This window comes from Aplidium turbinatum, chromosome 7, assembly GCF_918807975.1.
Source record: "Aplidium turbinatum chromosome 7, kaAplTurb1.1, whole genome shotgun sequence".
Classification (NCBI taxonomy): domain Eukaryota; kingdom Metazoa; phylum Chordata; class Ascidiacea; order Aplousobranchia; family Polyclinidae; genus Aplidium; species Aplidium turbinatum.
Window position 1 is genome coordinate 3,115,755 of NC_137478.1, and position 20,838 is coordinate 3,136,592.

The window sequence follows — 20,838 nt, forward strand, 5'->3', positions numbered from 1 at the left end:
AACGCTATTGAGGCTATTATTACACTATATAGTGTAAATATAGCCACAGCCTTTTTAAAAAGCCCAACCCGCTAGGTTTTTTTTAAAAGCCCGCGTATTTTTGGGCTTTTATGTGTTTTTTAAAAACTATTCGAAAAGGTAGTTTCACGCTTATTTCACTTCAAAATGAATTTCGGAGCAGGAGCGTAGCCGGAATCCAAAAAAACTGACTTCGTTCACCTCTGCTAAGCTAGGCATGTGGTGAATGCAAAAGTTAATGAAGAAATGTTATTGGTCAGATCATTAATTTGATTATATTTTAATAAGATGTTATATTTGAGCCTTGGTAGAGAGCTTGACTTGTTGTAGGCTACCAGATACATATAACACCCAGTAACGTTAACGGATTTAACATTTTTTATAAACACACAAAAAAACTACTAAATCCAACGTTTTCAACACCACATAGTGTCATCATCAGGAATAGAAAATCATCAGAAATAAAAAATCTCAGAATATCAGGCTAAAGCTGGCTTATGAAATTGCTGTTAATAACTTAAAGTAGGTAGGCCTATGTTAAAATAAACTTAATTGATGGATTTCTAAACAATGCAAAATCTCATTTTGCTAAAGTCTCATCGCTGAAAACAAATTGTAACTTAGGCTATTTTGTTTTTATTGTAGGCTGTGTCGTTTTACGCATCTCAAATGTGGAACAAATTTAGATCTTCCAGTTTTAGTCGATTAAGTGTCGCTGACAAAGTTACAATGATTCTTTTATGATATTAGGCTACACAATTTGCTTTGTTGTGTTAGTGCCCGTTGGTATGAAGTTATGAATGATATAGAACATTTGATGAACAAGAATAAGAAGACCAAAGAAAAAGATGAACAAGAATAAATGAAAAAGAATATAAGAACATTTGATGCTTTTGCATTTGAACAACATTTGAGGAAAAGCTTGTTTTCGTTTATCAACCGTTGCATTCACTCCTCAATTCGTTTTAGCCTGTATCAGACCTGATGTCATCCTATTGTTTTATCGTTTTAATATTTTTAATTCAATCAATCAATCAATGTTTTATTTGTCAGTAACAGGAACATAGGTACATGTTTGAAATATGCAATATACACAGTACAAAAGTTACACAAGTTCCCATACCGACAGGGAGACAACGAGACGACCATACGGTCTACTAGTCAATTGCCACCCTACGGAAATTACGATTTTGCCATTTAAAATAAGCTTACAAGAGAAAAATAATAATTGAAACGTTCCCGCGCTTCAACAACAGCATACGCATAAAAAAAAACATATTGATGATAACGTAGGCCAAAACACAAAATTCCATGAAGCAAGCAGAGAATAATAAAGTTTCCGAAGCAACTGACAAGTTGGTTTCCATAACATATCACTTACGATGCACTGTAGCTTTGTAAAATTAACGTTTTGATCTCTTTTTTGAAACAATGAAATGATAAGTTTTTTAGCCTACTTGGAACCTCTGACCAGAGCATTGGTCCCAATACCTGCATGGACTTCTTGCCAAATTCTGTGTTTGATCTGTTTATAAAATAATTGTTGCCTGTTTGATATCTTGTGTTATGCTGATGAATAGATGAAGCATTTGTAAATAAATCACAATACGTAGACCGATACTCATTCATATGAACTTTGTAGGCTACATATGTTTTTTTATTTCAATGTTATGTATGTCTTTTAGTTTCAAGATGTTCATTTTAAAAAATAAAAAATTAGTGTGAGCATAGTAATTTTGTTTCGTAATTATTCTTATAACCTTTTTTTGTAATTTTATTAATGGATCCAGTGCACTGTCACAGGCCTTTCCCCAGCTTGAAATACAATATTGCAAATGACAGTAAATCAAAGCGTGATAGGCCTACACATCTTTTAAAGTGTCTGTGTTGACATAATTTCTGAGTTTAAGCAACGCCCATGAATCTTTTGCTACTTTTCCGCAAATTTTATCTATGTGATATTTCCATGTTAATTTGTTATCTATGTAAACGCCAAGGTATTTTATTTGATCTTTTTGTTGAATGCTTGTGTTACCAATGTTAATGTTAAAATTTTTTATGTGTTTTTTATTTGTTATTAGCATGTAGGCCTATTCAGTTTTTGAGAAATTTAATGATAATCTATTAAGCTTCAACCAGTTGTAAACTTTTTGCATTTCGGCATTCACATTGTTCTGCAAATTTATTTCACATTTGTCGCTCATCGTAAGATTGGTGTCGTCAGCAAATAGTTTAACATTCATGTTTGTTGAATTTGGTAAGTCATTTATATACAATAAGAAAAGAAGGGGTCCCAATGTCGATCCTTGGGGCACACCGCAGGTAACCTGTCTTGAGTTTGAAGAGATTCCATTGACGACCGTGTGCTGTAGACGATTGCTGATATAGCTTTTTAACAAAAAAGTTTTGTATTAATTCTTCCAGCATTCATTGTATTTTTACAGTAGATGTTCAGTGAGCTCTCAAATTAACGACATCAAAAGTGGTTCTTTGGATCTTTGTGCATTCCAGTTTGTATTATTTCGTTGTTTTGGATATGGACAGCTTTGTTTGATAGAAATAAATAATAATATCGCCTTTTTTAATTAAATGACATGATGTACGTTCTTCTGTTGCAAACTAACCTGAACTATCACTAGATGAATAAGGTAATAATCTACTTTATTCCAGCGTTTCGTCAATCAGACAGGGCTGACTCCTTCAGGGACTAGATCAGGTAGTGACCACCTGTCTAAAATAAAATTCAATCAATCAATCATTTTATTTTTTGTCATTAACGCGTCCGGGACGAAAAAGATACTAACTACAAAAATCGATATAGACCTACGAGCACGTTAACGAACGGGAAAAAGTGGCAAAACTTTGAAAGGTTTAAAACGTGCCTGAATGAAAAATTATGTAGTAGGCTATGGCTATATATCAGTAGTTAGCACGGCCACAAAACCCAAAAAACAAATAGCAAAATATAAAACAAAAACAGAGTGAAGCACACATGTAGGCTAGTAATGAATGACAGCCTAATGAAAAGTGTTGTGGATTGAATTTGCCAGTTCCAATATTGATGTGGATGAGCAGTCATAATAATAATAATAGGATGGAGAAAGAATACCGGACATAAAAGAAACTCATCCTCAGGCAAAAGCCCGTTTCGTGGTGGCCCAGGAGAGCAGTTGTTGAGCTCTTTTCTTCTTTCAAAAAGGAATATAAAAAACAACTCATTTCAAATTGCTAAAGCTGATTTTTGGCATTATTTACATCTTAAACTGATTTAGGCTACTACTTACTGACCCATTTAAGTGCCTTTCTGTAATTATATTGTTGCTTTAGGCTACTGTTGTTGATAACTTCTCTCCTTTTTTGTTGTTGTTGTTGTTGATTTTCTTTGTGTTTGTGTTTCTTTTTTCCGTACTATTAATCCAATTATAGCCTATATTGTATCCAGTAAAACATCCCATGTGGGGGCACCTTGACTTAGATAACCGCATGGATTTTTCGGTGCCTCCATGGTGTAGTTTCCATATCAAAAAAGCGATTTGTTATATCTACTGATGTGTACATTGAAAATGGATGTGGAGCTATACAGAAATAAACTTGATTGATTGATTTCTATGGTTAGACTGCACATCACACAGTAGCCTAGTTAGATTATCACCTCATGCATTTTGTGATCGTTCAGCTTGATTTGCACCAGAAAAATGTATATTTTATACATCCCTGATTTTATATCATATTATGTTTAACTAAATGCCTGGTGAACAGCTTCATTCAACTTTTAATATCTCCTTTTTTATTTGTGTTTTGCATTTTAAAATGTTTAATTGCTGTGGAAACACCTCAAACTTGATTCGTGTGACGTATTTTCATCCACTGCACTGAACATTGATTGCACTACTGGCTTGGTTCCCAAAATTTTGCGTAATTGTGATGTTTGCTGTTGTTGATGACAGCTCAAGTCACGAGTTAAATAAAATCATGATATCATAGGCTACTTTTGAATGCTTGCTTGTTTATTAAGGCTACTATATGTTGATGTTTAAAGTTGGCTATTAAATATTTTAGATGGATTTTAATTATTACTATTATGTAGACTACATGCACTTTGCCATTTTGATGACAGACAATTACTGACAGCAACAAAATTTCCTTAAATGTTGGTGACGTTTTGTAATAATCAAACTTTTTGCATTTTAAAAACAAATCCCAATAATTTTTACAAAAGTAGGGTACGGTACCGGTATCGTAAGCATTAATTTTACTCTGATTTGTGGCTAGCCTATTCTTACCATATATATGTTGTGAATATAGCCTCTGAGGCTACATTCACCTGTTTACTTGAGCATGACGGATATCTTGTTTTACCCTCTTTTCAATACCTGTAACAAAGAAGAACAGTGAAGAAAGATGCTTGTTTTACCCAGAGGTGTGCAGTAGCACGATACTTGATGCTAGCGCGGCTAAATTTTTGGTAGCAGGAGCGTCACCACATTTTTGTTGGAGTAGTGGCACTACGTTTTTCAGTGTACGATAACAGATAGGTGCTATATTTCTTTCTGTCACATTCCTGCTACAAGTTACCGTACCGGTACTTACCAATATATGTAGGAAAAATAGGAAAATGTCACATGGAGGTATATACCTTCATGGCCATTCCAGTGTAAACACTGCACTGATGAGATCGGAAGGTTGAAGCGGTGTGCACTGTCTGCAGTTATTATACATATATATAGGCCTATATAAAAAGGTAAATTGTGAAGTCCTGTTTTCAGACAGAAGCAAGTCCTTGAGCTTTCCTAATGCTGATTTATAATATCGTATCTTTATTAAATATAACACCCCATTCCTTCCAGTGCTGCGATGGAAGTAGGGTAGTAATAAGGTTTAGTGGGGAGGCTATAATCTATGTATTGTTGCAAACAAAACATTGACTTTATTTTGCGTTTGCTTCATTTCCTAAGGCGGAAATATATCAAATCTGATTTGATGTAAGCTTAACTGGACTACTTTAGTAGGCCTCTTATCTCATTTATTTTTCTTGAAACCAAGCATGGCCTACCAGAGCTGCTTCCCGGCGGCCAAATTCTCACGTTGCCAGCCAAAACAAAAAATTGTGTTTATAAAAATCCATTAATTGATATCATGTTTTTGCGTTCACTTAGAGAAGAACAACGCAAACAAGGACCTGAAACGTAATTGCAGTTGTATTTAAATTCACTGCTTCCCAGGTGTAGGTCTAGTCTTCAAGTTTTTATAGGTCCACAGCGAATCTCGTCCTTTGCCTTGTTGGTGCAAAAATATTGCGAATGCCAGTGAAGAGAAAAACATTTCAAATACCAACGGAATGGAGAAATGTATTGTAGAAGCCTACTGGTAGAAGCCTACCTAACATGGCCTGCTGGCATGGTAGTTTCGAAGGCCATTTAACGTTTGATAACTGGTTAAGATAACTAGTTTGATAACTTGCTAAGACGTTTTTGTTTACACTTTACTTACCGTATGACACTGTTTTACCATTGCTATTTTTGGCTGAGAGTTTATTTAATTAACCTCTATTGTTAATCATGGAACTCTGTTTACTAATTTTTTTTTGGTAGTTGTGGCTTTTTCGCTGACAGTTTACTTGATTAAGCTCTATTATAAGTTGATTCCTTTGAATAAACAGCCGTTGTAGAGTTTTAGAATTCTCCGAAAAAGGCTTTCTCCGAACTGGGATTTCTTCTAAATAGACTAGAGCTCCGAATAGAAGCAGACTGCTTGAAGTTGGGTTGTTCATTGGTACGGTACCACTTACTGCACTTGCAGCCACACTTCTGACTTACAGAAATTGGTCAAAACTGCAGTAATACAGTTCTTTGTTATGTTTAGTCAAAGGAGTTGTTGCTTGTAAAAAAAAATAAAACAGTTGGAAATAACATGAAAAACGTTAAAAACAACAACGACTAAAAAACTGTTTTTGACTACGGTATCCCTACTGAGATGTAGCCATGATGCATTGTCATCATCATCAATTTTGCTTCAAAGAAGCCTGGTCTTCATCTCAAAACATCAGGGTCAACCAGTTTTCTATAGTGAGTCCTCCATCTCTATTGTTGGCATCTTCAATTTGTTTTTTTTTTTTGTCGTGTCCAGGGCTGCGATTTTTTCTTTCTTGTTGAACGACCAAAAATATTGCGTTTGTTTGTCGAATAGTACTATGATGTCATAAGAGTCAGATTATACGCGTATTACCACACAAGTTGTGTGGTATCAGAGTCACTTACTTAAGTTTTTAATCGCACGCTGGTTTGAGTGATTGCAAAGGAGTATCAAGCGCTAAGTTATGTACCTACCGGACATGTATATTATTTGTTTTGCTCCATGGAGAACTGTTGTAAACGCGAAACTGAGGATCGCAAAAGAAAAAATCCCTTAGGCTATACACCTAGCGTAGCCTACTGTGAGAATTTTTCCTTTGGCATCTCTTTAGTCTCGCTTGGTACGTAAATGGTTAGGCACGTACCCACACGCAAACACAGTTAGGAGCGAAATATGCAAGTTACCAAGAAGCACAGCGAAGATATAGCGAAAAATGAACTGCAGATAAAAGAAAACGCAACAATACTACGATAATACGAAACAATGGCGTAATGTTACAGCGTTTAAGGTGTGCCGAGATGGCAAACAAGCCCCTTCGTACAACATTGCAACTTTAGACCGAAACCCAGATCTTTCGATTGTTGGTGGTACTTCAACATGAGAGGTTGTTTCAACTTCCTGATGAGCTTGAACATCTAGTGAAGCCGTGCTATCGCCAGGGCCTGACCTTGTATTTGCAGATGGTAGCTCACCGACCGAACTGCTTGTGCAAACTCAGAAACGTCATCACTGTCTCGTCGAGAAAAGAATGTAGGCTATCGATGTGTTGTTTCTTGTGCACTTGAACGGGTTTATCTATAAAATTTTATTGTTGAAAAGTGAAAACGTAATAGGCGCATTTTACTAAGCATGCTTTTGCTTACCACTATTAAATTAAACATGTTCAAAATTGAGAATGCTTTGCTACTAAACGCTATTAGCCGGAAGTTTACCTGAATGATAAGTTCCAAAGTGACGTGGCAATGCTTCTCTCGATAGCTCCTTCGAACAGATCCCGCACTTCACTCGCTGTTTGCTGAACCGTAACCGCTTCTCGGTAAGATCGACCGAAGCTTTTGCCATCCGTGTTGTCAGAGGATTCTTTCGTTTTTTAGTCATTATAAGATACTGACTAACTGAAGACTATCCTATCTGTAGTTGGGCAAAGCTATGCTGTTCTTACAACTTGCCTGTTACCTTGCCTTATCCACTCCCAGTCACTACCTACTATTCTTCTAGAAGCGAACTCTTAATATAGCGACCTTTCTTATCTGTGTTTCTGATTCTGAACATCTGGTCGGAAACTAGGCTATTTTCTTGATGTAAAAAACTTGCGTAATAAGTAGGCTTTATTGTGTTCTTTTATTGTGTGCTTCTGCGATTATTTTCTCCTGTATCAATCACCTGCTTTAAGTTATATAACGGAAAGGAAATCTTAAATTTGTTTTCATCATCAATCCATCATTGTTTTAATCTTTCAAAGGATGGCATCTCGCCTGGTACGAGACAAATTACCTGCAGATGTCCAGACTTCCAATCCAGCAAACTTGTTTATACATGTCATGCATTGTGACTCAACGTCTGCAGACGTTGAATCAATGTAAAAATGACGGGTTTGGTAGCTGGGTTGTATGCTTTTGTGAATGTGCAAAATTGCCTATTACGAAATCACAGAAACTCTTTTAGTGGAAGGAAGTCGAGTTGCAACCGTGTTTATCTGTCTACTATTCTTTGTTCACATTGCAAAACATTTCTGCAATCTTGGAACAACAAGTGCATGAGTCAGACATAAATACAAACACGTTGACAACTAAAAGTAGCCTACTTTGGTTATTTTATCTATAAAAGAAACCGGTTGTGTCGAATAGCACGAAACGTGTGTGGCGAAATGTTTGATGGCAGGCGTTAGAACTTCGATCAAAGCATTTTCCCGCAGTGTTCAAAATGTTCTGGAAGAGAACTCCTTTCCATAAAAATAGCGGCTTTTTTCATCTGTATTTTCTGAACATCTGGTCGGAAACTAGGCTGTTTTCTACATGTGAAAAACTTTCATAGCAAGTATCCAACAGTCATTTTACCAGAGCAATATTGTTAATTGGCTCAAACGGCGAAATAAAAACTGGCATAGACGTTGACAACTTAACGTAGCCTAGGTTATTTCATCTATAAAAGAAACCCGTTGTGTTGAATAGCACGAAAAGTGTGTTGCGAAATGTTTGATGCCAGGCGTTGGAACTTCGATCAAAGCATTCTCCTGCAGTGTTCAAAATGGCGGCGCGGACGCCTTGAGAGTTTCTCGTGTGAAGCGTCGCTTTTAGACCTTGCTTTGAAGTACCTGGCGCAAGAAAGTTTACGCAAGTCAGCACTTTTATGATTGCATCACGTGATGCCCCCCCCCCCGATTGTTCCTCGACCTGACGACGTTTAGTCCTCTCTCAGTTTTTTTTTTCATTTTGTTTTCCTTTTTTTTTTCTTTTTTTTCCGTAAGGCACGGCGTTTGTCGAATAGTGATAGCGCGTGTCGAGTGACCTCGTCACCGAAAAAGGCAAAAATTGCAGCCCTGGTCGTGTCATCTTTGACGGTGTGATCCCACGTTTTCTTTGGTGTTCCTTTTCTCATTTTTCCTTTCACCACCTTATTTCAAACTCGCTTTGTGAAATTGTTCTCATCCTTTCGTTCAAGATGTCTAAACTAATTCAACCCATTTCAGACGATGACCATGCAAGTACTCTTCATTATTCTCAACATCAGTCCACTTTCTCAATTGACATCATTTTAAATGGGTGCAATCTATTTCGTCCCCTGAAAAGATTGAGAAAAAAATACAACAGAGCCGACGTGGCTTAGTGGAGTTGTCTCAAACGTAAAGTAAAAAAACAAACTAGTAGGTGCCTTAACTCTTGGTATGTAAGGTTCGATAAGTTATGGAATGAGTTGGTTTTTAATATATGTTAGTTTGTGATGTGTTTCAAAAAGTTTCAACGTGCAGTCGAATGAAGAAAAGTAGTTTCAATAGTTATCAAGACTGAGCAGTGTGCTCCAACTGTAGAAGCTCTCGTTACGGGTTTCAGTTTCAAGATTGATTTCAATCTTTTTCATCGTGTGTCACACGGCTGTAGCCCAGAGCAGCACGCAAGCTCTTGCTCTATCGTTGAACTTGGTCAACTCCTGTGCAGAGCACCTTGAAAATTTTACAATGTTTGCGGAAACTCCAATTAACGACTTTGTCTTTGCTCTATTTTTTTTCTCGATCTTTTCCAGGGACAAAATCGGGGGATGAAGTGTTCAGGGGACGAAATAGGTGGTATCCTTTTTAGTTTTGTCGAACGTGTCTTGCCACACAGCTTTGTCATGTTCATTATTGAAAGGTTAGCAATGCATCCTGCAAGCTGTTACAAAATGTGTATCTATTGTCGCAATCTTATCTTCTCATAACCCACACTTGAATCAAGTATGTGACCACCTTTACCTTTACTTACAGGACAGTGAGTGTGCATATATTAATGCAGGCATACAGATTTTATGAATATAATCATGAATGTTTTTCAAGTGCTGTTATTTTTTGTTTGTGTTACCTGCTCTTTACAGGAATCGTTTAAACACAAGCCAGAACAAGGAATCTTCACTGTTACATTGGCAAAATCTGAGAAGGATTCAGCACTGTTTATGTCAAAAACACTTTTTAACGGTTCAAACATTGGTATCATTGTAAACAGCACAAAAAAATGTCACAGCTCAAATGAAGTGGTTTTTCGATGGCTAGTGATCGGATTACAGTGTAAAGGACTATTCCGCGACCACAATGCAACAAAAGACATTGCTTCAAAATGTTTTACTAATCCAGCTTTGTGTACACTTGACTACCCAGGAAAATATGTTATGAATACAGCCAATATAAAATGTACCGATGTTGTACACTTGAAACATGTCAAAGAATGGCTATCACTTCCCACACGAGCAACCGAACCATTACCTACTCCAGTAACACATGCTTTACCAACTCCACAAAGCCGGAAACGTCGGCAAGCGAATTCTTCAGAAACTTCCCCACAGGCTGAGTTAACTACAAGTACACCGAAAGATGACAATAAAGGTAAAATGATGCCAGAAGCAAATGTAGCAGTGGCCCCTGCCAGCAACCCATTTCTTAATTGTGTAGCTAACACTACGTTTCTTGGAGACTACTTGGTGGTTGTGGGTATAGAAGATAAAAATGGCAACCCTATAACTGAGGAAGACGTGTATTTTGAAGTGACTGTTAAAATGAGAGGACCACAGGGATATTTGTCGGCTCATGAATACCCTCTTCTCATTTTTTACATTATTATGTGCATTGTGTATACTTTTTATGCTGTGGCTTGGTTAGTAATGTCAGCTTGTAACTATCATGATTTATTGCGTGTGCAATTTTGGATTGGGGGAGTTATTTTGCTGGGTCTGATAGAAAAAGCAGTTCATTACTCCGAGTACTCTACTGTTAATTCTACTGGAGAGTCAGCGATCGGAACAGAAAAGTTTGCTGAGGTTATATCAGCTTTTAAAAGAGCTGTGTCTAGAATGCTTGTAATTGTTGTAAGTTTGGGATTTGGAATTGTGAAGCCCAGGCTGGGCCCTATGCTACATCGGGTAATTGGAATTGGAATTCTTTACTTTGTTGTTGCAATTTTGGAGGCGATGATGCGAATAGATGTGTACTTTGAAGCAAGTAGAAGTGCATGGATCTTCATGTATATCCCGTTGGCTATCATTGATTCTGTAATTTGTTGGTGGGTGTTTATGAGTCTGCTGCAAACCATGAAGACGTTGAGATTACGTCGCAACACTGCGAAGCTTTCACTGTATCGGCATTTTGCAAACACAATTGTGTTCTGTGTGCTGGTGTCTTTAGGGATGATATTGTGGTCTATTTATTATCATGAACAGGTTTGTGTCGAAGATTTCTCCAATGAATGGTTTGACACTGCCTGCTGGCCAATACTATTTTCGATCATACTTCTTGTCATCATGATTTTGTGGAGACCTAATGCTAACAATCAACGCTATGCCTACTCTCCTATGATTGATGGAAATGACAGTGATATGGAAGACATGGAGGAGCCCATGTTAGGAAGTGGAGCGACTGAAAGCATGAAAATGAGAAGTTCAAATAAAAAAAGCTACTTCAAATCACCAAATGAAAAAGCTGAAGATGATTTGAAGTGGATTGAAGAAAACATTCCTCAGACAGTAGCAGATGCAGCTCTTCCTGCATTACTTGATTCTGATGAAGAGGTGATTATGATTAAGCACGAAATGAACAAAATGGAGTGATCCATGTAACCACTTTTACTTGACTGGAAACAATTGGAAGCAGATGGTATAAATGTTTTTGCTTTATCAGTGAGCCAAAATGGACAATGAGTAGGCCTATTGAGTATGTTGTGCCGTTTTTGTTGATGTAACTAAATTTGCTTTGAATTGTAGGTTGGTTGGGTTTGAATCTTTGTCCTCGGACTGACAAAGCCTTGATTAAAATGAAAGACTCTTTTGCAAGCGATGATATTGTAGGTTTAGTTATGATTGGGGAAAATGTACAATCAAGGGCAATGTGGAAATATCCATGATCAATAGTTGAATTGAGATACCCGGGTAGTTATTGGTCACTGGCTGATCGCTAATTCATCGGCAATGATTGATGATAACTAAGTAATACCAAGTTTATGAAAGCACAATATACAACAACTACATGTTTATGTGAATTTTTGCCTGAGTTGTTTACTGAAATTATAACTACTGTATTATTCAAGCTGGACCATTGTACGTTGTGATAGTGTCCACAATCCACATACCAACATCACATCATTGACGTTTTGCTAGTTCCTGCCTTATACACACAAATATACACGTCTTGTGAATCTTTTATGTGTATGTTGTATTCTACGTTGTGTACACGCAGAGGTGAGTATCTGCTGCTTTAAAAGTACCGCTCTATTTTCTTCTGCTACTCGCTCCCAATCGATGAAAAGTAATGCGCTCTCGCTGCTCGGATCGAAATTAGCTTGCGCTCCCGCTACTTTTGTCTTGAGTTAACCCTGGAAAGCGCTATTCAAGTACCTTGTCAAGCCAAAATGACGTAGAAAAATAATGATATACCAGTATCAGGTTTCTGTAGCACAGAGAAAACACGTTAAGGAAAATTTGATTTCTATGCTTCAGTGTTTCCATTAAAAATTTCTGAAAACATTTTTTTTTTCACTAGAAAATAGCGAGTAGCGGAAGTACGACTCAAATTGTAACTCGACAATCTGTTTCTTGGATTTATATAACTGTCGAAGTTAGCTTAAGTAGCTGAATACTATTGTATGTTGATTGTTGATCATACTAAGATATTCATCTACTGGTATGGTATGTTAGATAAAACTGAGAAGGTATGCGCCAACATGGGCAGTATTTGTCATTTTGTGGCATATTCCGCCCAGGTCTTACCTATGTTGTAGCTACATATTCTGACTTATGCGAATGACAAAATTTGCAGAATTGCGTTTAATTATGGCTTGGTATGTCTGAAGGATCTGCTACTATTCGGTGAGTCCGATTCGGTGAGTTCCTAACCCCTAACCCTAAAACGACAATGATAATTAGGCTACGGTACTCGATAATTAAAAAAAAAAATTGAAAAAATCCCCCGTTAAGGGATCGGACTCACCGAAACGGGCCATTCCGATGTCTGAATCCGTCTTTTATAGGCCTATAACATTACCCCTTATGACATCACTTTGTACGGAACCGATGGAGTTATGGGCCATGGCTTGTTTCTGTGACACAATAATGTTGTACATTAGTATCGGCAATCTCAGGATAATGAATACGCCATATTATAAAGTTCTTCTGAACCGAAGCTGAGCTTTTGAGTTTTCACACAATATTGAAGTCTGTCTTTTTACAAACCACTATCTATGAACAATGAATATGTTGTAATCCAACCATATTATTTTGTACTGGACAAAGCTGTGAGCTTATTATTGCATTAGGTGAAGGCCAAGAAACTCATATTGCTTTGTGCAAGTTGATAAAAAACCACAAATTTTCGGTATTTGTAGAAACCATTAAAATTAGGGTTGTTTGGTCAAAGATATCACTTAAGTATTGGGACGTAGTTGGGTGATGGCTTGACGTTGTTGTATAAATATGAAAAATATTTTAATGCAGAAGTATTTCATTTTTCAATGTCGAAGATTTTGTAGTCATTTCTTAATTTGACAATGTTTTATTGCTGGGAATTTCTGTGTTTATCACCTTCATACTGCTGCACCTTATTACCTCTAGCTAGAGTGCTAGACGGTGTGCAATCTTTTGCCTAAAAATTATTCTCTAATGCGATTTTTTTCTCATAATCATGGCAGCAAACACACTTTTTTGTCAGGAGATCCCACTATGTTAACCGCATCTTTTCGAAACAACACACTACACTGTTGTTCTTGGGCATAGGATAAGTGTCTTCCCACACAGAACTCTCGCAATATCATCGATGTTTGTCTAGTATAATATTCGCAGTCAGCTAATCACTTCTTTTTCACATTTATTCAACTTTGCTGACATTGAATCAGTATAAAAAAAGGACTGATTTGCTGACTGAGTTCATGTGTTCTTCGTTATAATGCAAGATTTAATTTTTGTTGTGAAAATTTTATTATTCCTTAGTTGTACAGCATGCATTCAATTTCCTCATCTTGTAAGCACGATACTACTGATCACAACCCAATTAGGTGATTCTTAAGAATTTTATGACGCTTCTCATTATTAGGCAGATATATGAACTACCTGGAACGTACCGCTTCCACGCGATAATGATATACAACTTGAAGCTTTGAATAGTAGTCTATGCTTGCTTAATTTAAAAAATGCACTGATCTCTCACTTGATGCAGTTCAAACAAACTCAAATGATCGTGATGGTATTGTGCATCAAAAGTATTATATAGATAGCAGTGGCACCTCACAGAATTTTTTGAATTTGCTTAAAAATAAAGTAAAATTTTGCGGGCAATATGCAGCGGTCAAGCTACGTTTCCAACAATGTTTTGGTGTCCACTTGCGGTGATATACAGTAGGCTAGCTTCTACAGTAGGGTCAAGCGGGGTCAAATGGGACGCGGGGGCAAACGGGCCTTTCTGTTACTCTGTTTACTTATCACATTTTTTTTCCTACTAATTCTTTTTTTAAATCGCAAGTTAATAGCTCATTTAAAAGCTGCTTTCCTATAGATTTGCATCATGTAAAACAAACACAGATCTACATTTAGAAAATATACTTCAGATGATGCAAAAAGTGGCCAAAAATTGTGAAAATATTAAAATTTGAAAATTTACCAAAAAAACTTTGGTATACCACAAAAATTAATTAAGCTGGAATGAAAATTTACTGAACAGCATACACCCCAGAATGCTGAATTAGTATGTTGAAAATATTAATAGTCCCACTTGTTTACTTTTTGTAATTTTTCTGTTTAAATAAAATGGGGTCAAATGGGCCACATTGACTTTTTGACAAGTTATAGCTCACTTGCATAACTTTTTTAATTCTATTTAATTTATATGGTATTTTTAGGTAAACAGGCCTATTATTATTATTAGACATACATAGCTGTTGGTTGCATGCTCTAGACATGCCTTTTCTCTTTGAGCAAAAAGAAAATAGAAAGCATAAAACTGAAAGTGGTAAAGGCTTTGAAAAGTCCAAGATTTGAGAACCCTTCTAAACGTGCCATTGTGGACTTGATGACTGTCAATAGGGAAGAACTGCAGGACTTCATCACAGCAAACAACACACGATTTAAAAAATTACTGAACTGCATTTTGACTTTTTGAGTCAAGACCCACCTCTTTAGGAACCCAATGACACCTACATTGCTACAACATCGATTCTACTTGGCATGAGAGTTGTGAATGACATCTAAATGTGGTGTGGCAAATACAAATTTGAGCGTGATGAGCCAATACAATTTTCTGCACACCAATGACAAAGAGCAAATACAGTTCCTCCTCATGACAGTCTAAAATTCCAGACAGCTGTATCCAGATAGGAATAAGTCTACACTGATGCAATAACTAATAACATTCTGGACATCTGTCAACACTGAACTAATTAATTTTGAGTAATTTTGTCATTATTTTCCTATCATGTAATCCCGTGTTGCTATTAGTGTATTCCGTGAAGCTTTCAAAGTAGGTAGCAACCTTAAAAATGTTTTCAGTTGCCCCAAAAATTTGACAGGATTATTTTTTCAGGTATTGACACGATGCGAGAGGGTGCCCGATTTGAATTTCAAACTTTTAACTTTTCCCCAATTTATGAATCACCCTATTTCAATTGTCAACTATAGACCGTGCTGTTTGACTTGGCCCCTTCTACTCTGTTTATGACTGCCGGTTTAAAAGTGAACATTTGTAAAATGTTTCCTTATTCATATCGTTCAATTTTAGTTGCGAAAAAGAGCAGTGCAAATTATGTGTTCTACCTTTATCTGAAAAGGGCGTAGAAGGCCTTTATTGCTAAAATTGTTGAGCATCACTTGAACAAAATACATGCCACCCAACAGGTCTGTGATAAAATAGCAAAAATAAAGTTCTTTCCTTACCATTTAGACGTATAGAAGTTGTGGCCCATTTGACCCCACAGCTGATGGGGTCAAATGGGCCACACCTACCCCAACTTAGCACATTTTTTTGTGTTTTTGCAAGTTTTTAATTTTTCTGAAAAATGTCTCATTTCATTGCTGAAAGGTGTAATGCTCTGTGGTAAATATTTTTTTTTAAAATTTCATCATAGGTTTTATGTGGCATTCAAAAAACTGAAAAAGTGTCCCGTTTGACCCCGCATGACCCTACAATACATCAAAGTCGTCATCGTTTAATTCGTCAGTTCGCCTAATTTGTCACATTTTTTTCGGTCCAGTCAGAAAGCAATCAAATTTTGACCTGTCTGTATAAATTGTCAGTTCGCCTAATTTGTCACGTTTTTCTAATCCCCCACTTGACGAATTGGGCGAACTCTACTGTACAAGTTCAGTTTGCCGTGTCATATTAGTATTTATGTCCATTCAAACTATGTTGTTAATTTGTACACCGAATAATTGTACGATATGCTCTGTTACAATTGGTTGTTTAATCTTAGACCATTGCCAGTTTCTACAATCTTGATCGCAGGCTATTACCGGTAGGTCTACCAATACCATTGATGATGAAGATCTTGAAAACTGGCTCAAGTGCAGCCCATGTCAACATCTCTGATCCATGCGGCGGCGACAGTGGAAATCTTGGCGGTGACAGTGTGGTAGCCTATGTGATCTACCAAACGTTTTTGGTGGTAGCCCTGTAACACCACCGCGTGAAGTGATCCGATGTGACATTCGCTATGCGTGCAGCCATTCATCTGCAGTGGGGCCTACGAGTGTAGAAATGCTCCGTAAAACCAGCACGTTGAAAAACAAAGCTCAGTGATGATGATGATGAACTTGTATGCTAGATTTCTGTTGACCATGCACATCATGAGGTGGTTCTATTGTGAAGGTTGCATGCAGCGCCGTGGAAAATATAATTTGGGCCAGTACCAATGATATCATCGGGCCTCAAGTCAAAGCACTCCTAAAAAAGCACCATATCTAAAGGATATCATCATCATCATAATCCATCGTCGGTTTGTTCCCCACTAGTGGGGGTGGCCGATTGTTTCTGCGCAGCAATTGTTTTTATCCCTTTTCTCCATTTCACCCTGTCCCTTGCATCTTCCTCCGTCAGTCCGACTTTTTTAAATTCATCCTTCACTTGTTGTTTCCACGTTCTTCTTGGACGACCGCGTTTCCTCTTCCCATCCACCTTTAGATCTAGTGGCTTTCTAAGAAAACTTCCTTCCTCCCTCCTTATCACATGTCCATACCATCTTACTCCATTTGCCCTTGCCATTTGGTCTATGGTCTCTCTCATCTCTAGCATATCCAACAATTCTTCAGTCCTTTTTTCCCTTCTCGTTTTCACCCCACACATTGCTCTCACCATTGACTTTTCCGTTCTTCTCAGGATTGCCAGTTCACTCTCTCTCAATACCCATGTCTCGTACATATACCATTGCAGGCCGCACACAGCTCCGATATACTTTTCCTTTCATCCTTAGTGAAAATTTTCTGCCATACAACATTTCCCCACATTCCCTGAACTTTGCCCAGCCCAATCTTGTCCTTGTTGTCACCGCTGCTTCACATCCGATCACCCAGATAACAGAAGTCTGTCACTGTTTCGATGCCATGGCAGAACTCATCATCATGGCCTTCCGCTTCATTCCTTCCTTTAGGCTTACTGCATTTCCCACAAACAAAACACTTCGCCAATCTTGTTGCGGCTCTCTTGACATTAGCACATCTTGCATGTACCCACTTTCCACATTCCTTGCATTGCATTGAATTTCTCATCACTCTCTTGCCACATATTCCACAGGGATCTACTTTGCTCTCAACAACTGTTCCTTCTGCTCCACTCACCATCACTTTTGTTTTTTCAAGATTCACCTTCATACCCTTGGTTTCAAATGCTTCTTTCCATTTCTCAAACTTTCTCTCCAGTCCCTCCATACTATTACTTGTCAAGATCAGGTCGTCTGCATACAAAATTTCACTCAATAAGCCCTCCCTCACTCCTTCAGTTACAACGTCAACCACAATAGCAAATATCAGAGGTGACAAAACTGATCCTTGGTGTACACCAACCTTCACAGAAAACTCGTTTGAATAATTTGATCCAACTCTCACTTTTGTTCTTGCATCCTCATACATAGACATCACAGCTCTCACTAATACCTCTGGTATACCTCTTTTCCTCATTGCCCACTCCATCACTTTCCTTGGTACTCTGTCAAATGCCTTTTCTAAGTCGACGAAACACATATATAGTTTTCTCTGCTTCTCTCGGTATTCCTCCTGCATTCTTCTCAATATAAACAGAGCATCCACTGTACCTTTTCCTGGCATAAATCCAAACTGCATATCATTTAATTTCACCAATGTTCTCAACCTCTTTTCTAGTATTTGCTCCACAATTTTCATTCCATGCTCTAGTAGTTTTACACCTCTATATGCACTGCAACTTCTCACATCCCCTTTTCTCTTGAACAGTGGAACAACAGTGCTATGCTTCCACTCCTCCGGCATTCCCTCTCCATCTAATACCCTTTGGCTAAGTTGTAGCATTACTTCAATTCCCAATTCTCCACTTGCTTTTATCATCTCTACGCTCACTTCTGATGGACCGATATGTGGTGTTTAAACTCCCGAGCCCCTTTGATAGATTACGGTCCCCTAAAATCATGCCGGCCCTGAACCCCTCTGTTAACGCCACTGGTTGCATATCACTCTTGCGTCATCTCAGCTAACAGATATTTATAACCTTCTTTGCTTCAACGGGACTGACATTGCTTTGGTGTAAAATATTGCTTAGGTGGACACTGGACTTAGCTGTAGGCTACTTTTGTGCATGTACTGTGTCATTTACAGCGCTATAGCATACAGAATATACAGATACGTTTTATGAGCGTGCTATACTTTCAATGAACGACAGCAAATCTAGAGATGAAGTTTCGTAAACGCGCCACTGGTTAGGCCTATAGCCTACAAGTAAGGTGAGACGTCGTGAAAATCTGTTTACTTTGTGGCAGCGCTGGTTCAACTTTCGGGATGTTCGGTTGAGTGACGCACTCTTCAACTTCAAGAACAACTCCGCATTCAGCGGACATCTTCATTCTTCGGTAGGTAGACTTAACAACAAAGCGAAAATTGTCTTTCTTTCTCGTTTATCAGGCCTGCACTCAAGACCTCTGCAAGAATGCGATCGCCCACTGCCAAAATTAAGCTTCCAAAATGGCTTTTTAGCTGCCTTGATACGATTTCAAGTCAATCGAGAAAAAAAACGTTTGTTATGTTGATGGAACTACATTCAGTGAGGTAGTCAGCAAGAAATAGGCTACGGTAGGCCTACACACAATGACGGTACCTTTTGTCGTAGCCTAATTGAGGTCATCAGTCACTGCCGTATGGGATGGGTGTGTAACTTGACCTCACAGTCCATTTTGATTGATGCCAAAACAATACTAGACGGAGAAGTAAACAAAGCCTCAGCATAAATACATTACTGGTACCCTACTGTGATGAATGAAAATGCAGAATATACCAACTCCGAAAGGAACGCCGCTGTTTCGATCTTTAATTAACCGTACCCCCCAGCAAGCCCATATGGGCCCCATATACTATTTTAATGGGCATGTGGGTTTTTGCCATATGTGCCCAATATGGGCTTTCTTGCAGAATGTGTTGCTAAATGACAAGGTGGAATATAAAACTTCAAATGCGTGATCATATAAATGCATTTTAATAACTTAAATTTAGCCACATAAAATTATTGATCATGGGCTAAGCATGAAATATTGATGGGCTTTCCACTTTGTTTATGGGCAGACCATGGGCTCCCTACTTTGTTTATGGGCAGACCATGGGCTGCCCACTTTGTTTATGGGCAGACCATGGGCTGCCCACATTTTTTATGGGCAGACCATGGGCTACCCAGTTACCCACATTTTCATGGGCAGGCCATGCGCTGCCCACATTTTTTATGGACTGCCCACATTTTTTATGGGCTACCCACACAGTGATTCAAAGGTTTGTGGGCAACCCATACTAATATGATATACACCTCGATCAGCATTTGTCTAGACTTTGAGATTTTTTAGTTGTTTCAAACGACTTTTATTGATCTTTTAAACAAACACAAAATGAAATTGAACAAGCAAAATTAGCAGTTGGAGCACTTTGGCAAGGTTGGCAGCAGGGGCGCCGGAAGCGAGGGGGCAGGGGGGGGCGAATGCCCCCCCTGCCCTCAATTTTTCTGCAGATGGGGGGGCAGGGGGGGCAATGATGCCGTTTTAAAGTCATGTAAGCTACTGCACATTCTGCAATATAACAATTTCTGCTTTTCGCCTTAAAATTCGTTGTTTTTTCGGCAGCAATCGTGGCCTACCGGGAGCTCCTTTTCGCCGGCCAAATCTGCGTGCTTGGAGGCCAAAATACAAAATAACGATAGCACAAGTAAATAGAATTAAACTTGCAACAATGCTAAAATCATCACTTAGCGTTGTTGAAGTCTGGGCCTGGGCGACGTCCTACAATAGAATCGTTGCACCACGCAATAACTGCTTCATCGGGATTGTAATCCAGTACTGCCGGGACCATCTAACGACACTCGCACGAGTGTCTCCAATGTGACTGATTTTAAAGAAGTTCGCCACTCATCTAGAATTCTTTTTAGCAACGAGAAGCAACGTTCGACATGTGTTGACGATGACGGCAAGGTAATAAAATAAGTATTTCAATGATGTGAAGGACATTACTAAAAGAAGCAGAATTTTTGCAAAATAGGATGATAAAATGTTTTCCCCTCGGATGTCAACTAACCTAGTTTTCCTTTTTAACAACGATTCAATGTCCGACAACATCGATTCGACATAAAAACGACAATATTGCCAGCCGATGTAAATTAGCACTTTCGATTAAGACTTTATTCAAATATACATCGGGAATTACAAACAAGACTTACAGCGCTGTTGATTGGCTGATTACAGATGGATATATTCCAGCAATAACAAATATTCCCGCACAATGCAACAGTGGCGATTATGACGCCCTGATCTAATT

At 38.1% G+C, this 20,838-nt stretch overlaps 1 protein-coding gene across 1 annotated transcript; it reads left to right on the forward strand.

Moving 5' to 3' along the window:
- The first annotated feature begins 9,914 nt into the window (after window positions 1-9,914).
- On the forward strand, window positions 9,915-18,668 carry LOC145774121 (transmembrane protein 87A-like). The gene has a single exon (XM_082585274.1). It carries the CDS (start codon window positions 10,009-10,011, stop codon window positions 11,437-11,439), a length of 1,431 nt encoding a protein of 476 aa, XP_082441400.1. The 5' UTR covers window positions 9,915-10,008; the 3' UTR covers window positions 11,440-18,668.
- Window positions 18,669-20,838: the final 2,170 nt, after the last annotated feature.

Bases quoted from the DNA above. Each gene is read 5' to 3' on its own strand.
- LOC145774121 (XM_082585274.1), top strand. From the start codon at position 10,009: ATGAATACAGCCAATATAAAATGTACCGATGTTGTACACTTGAAACAT.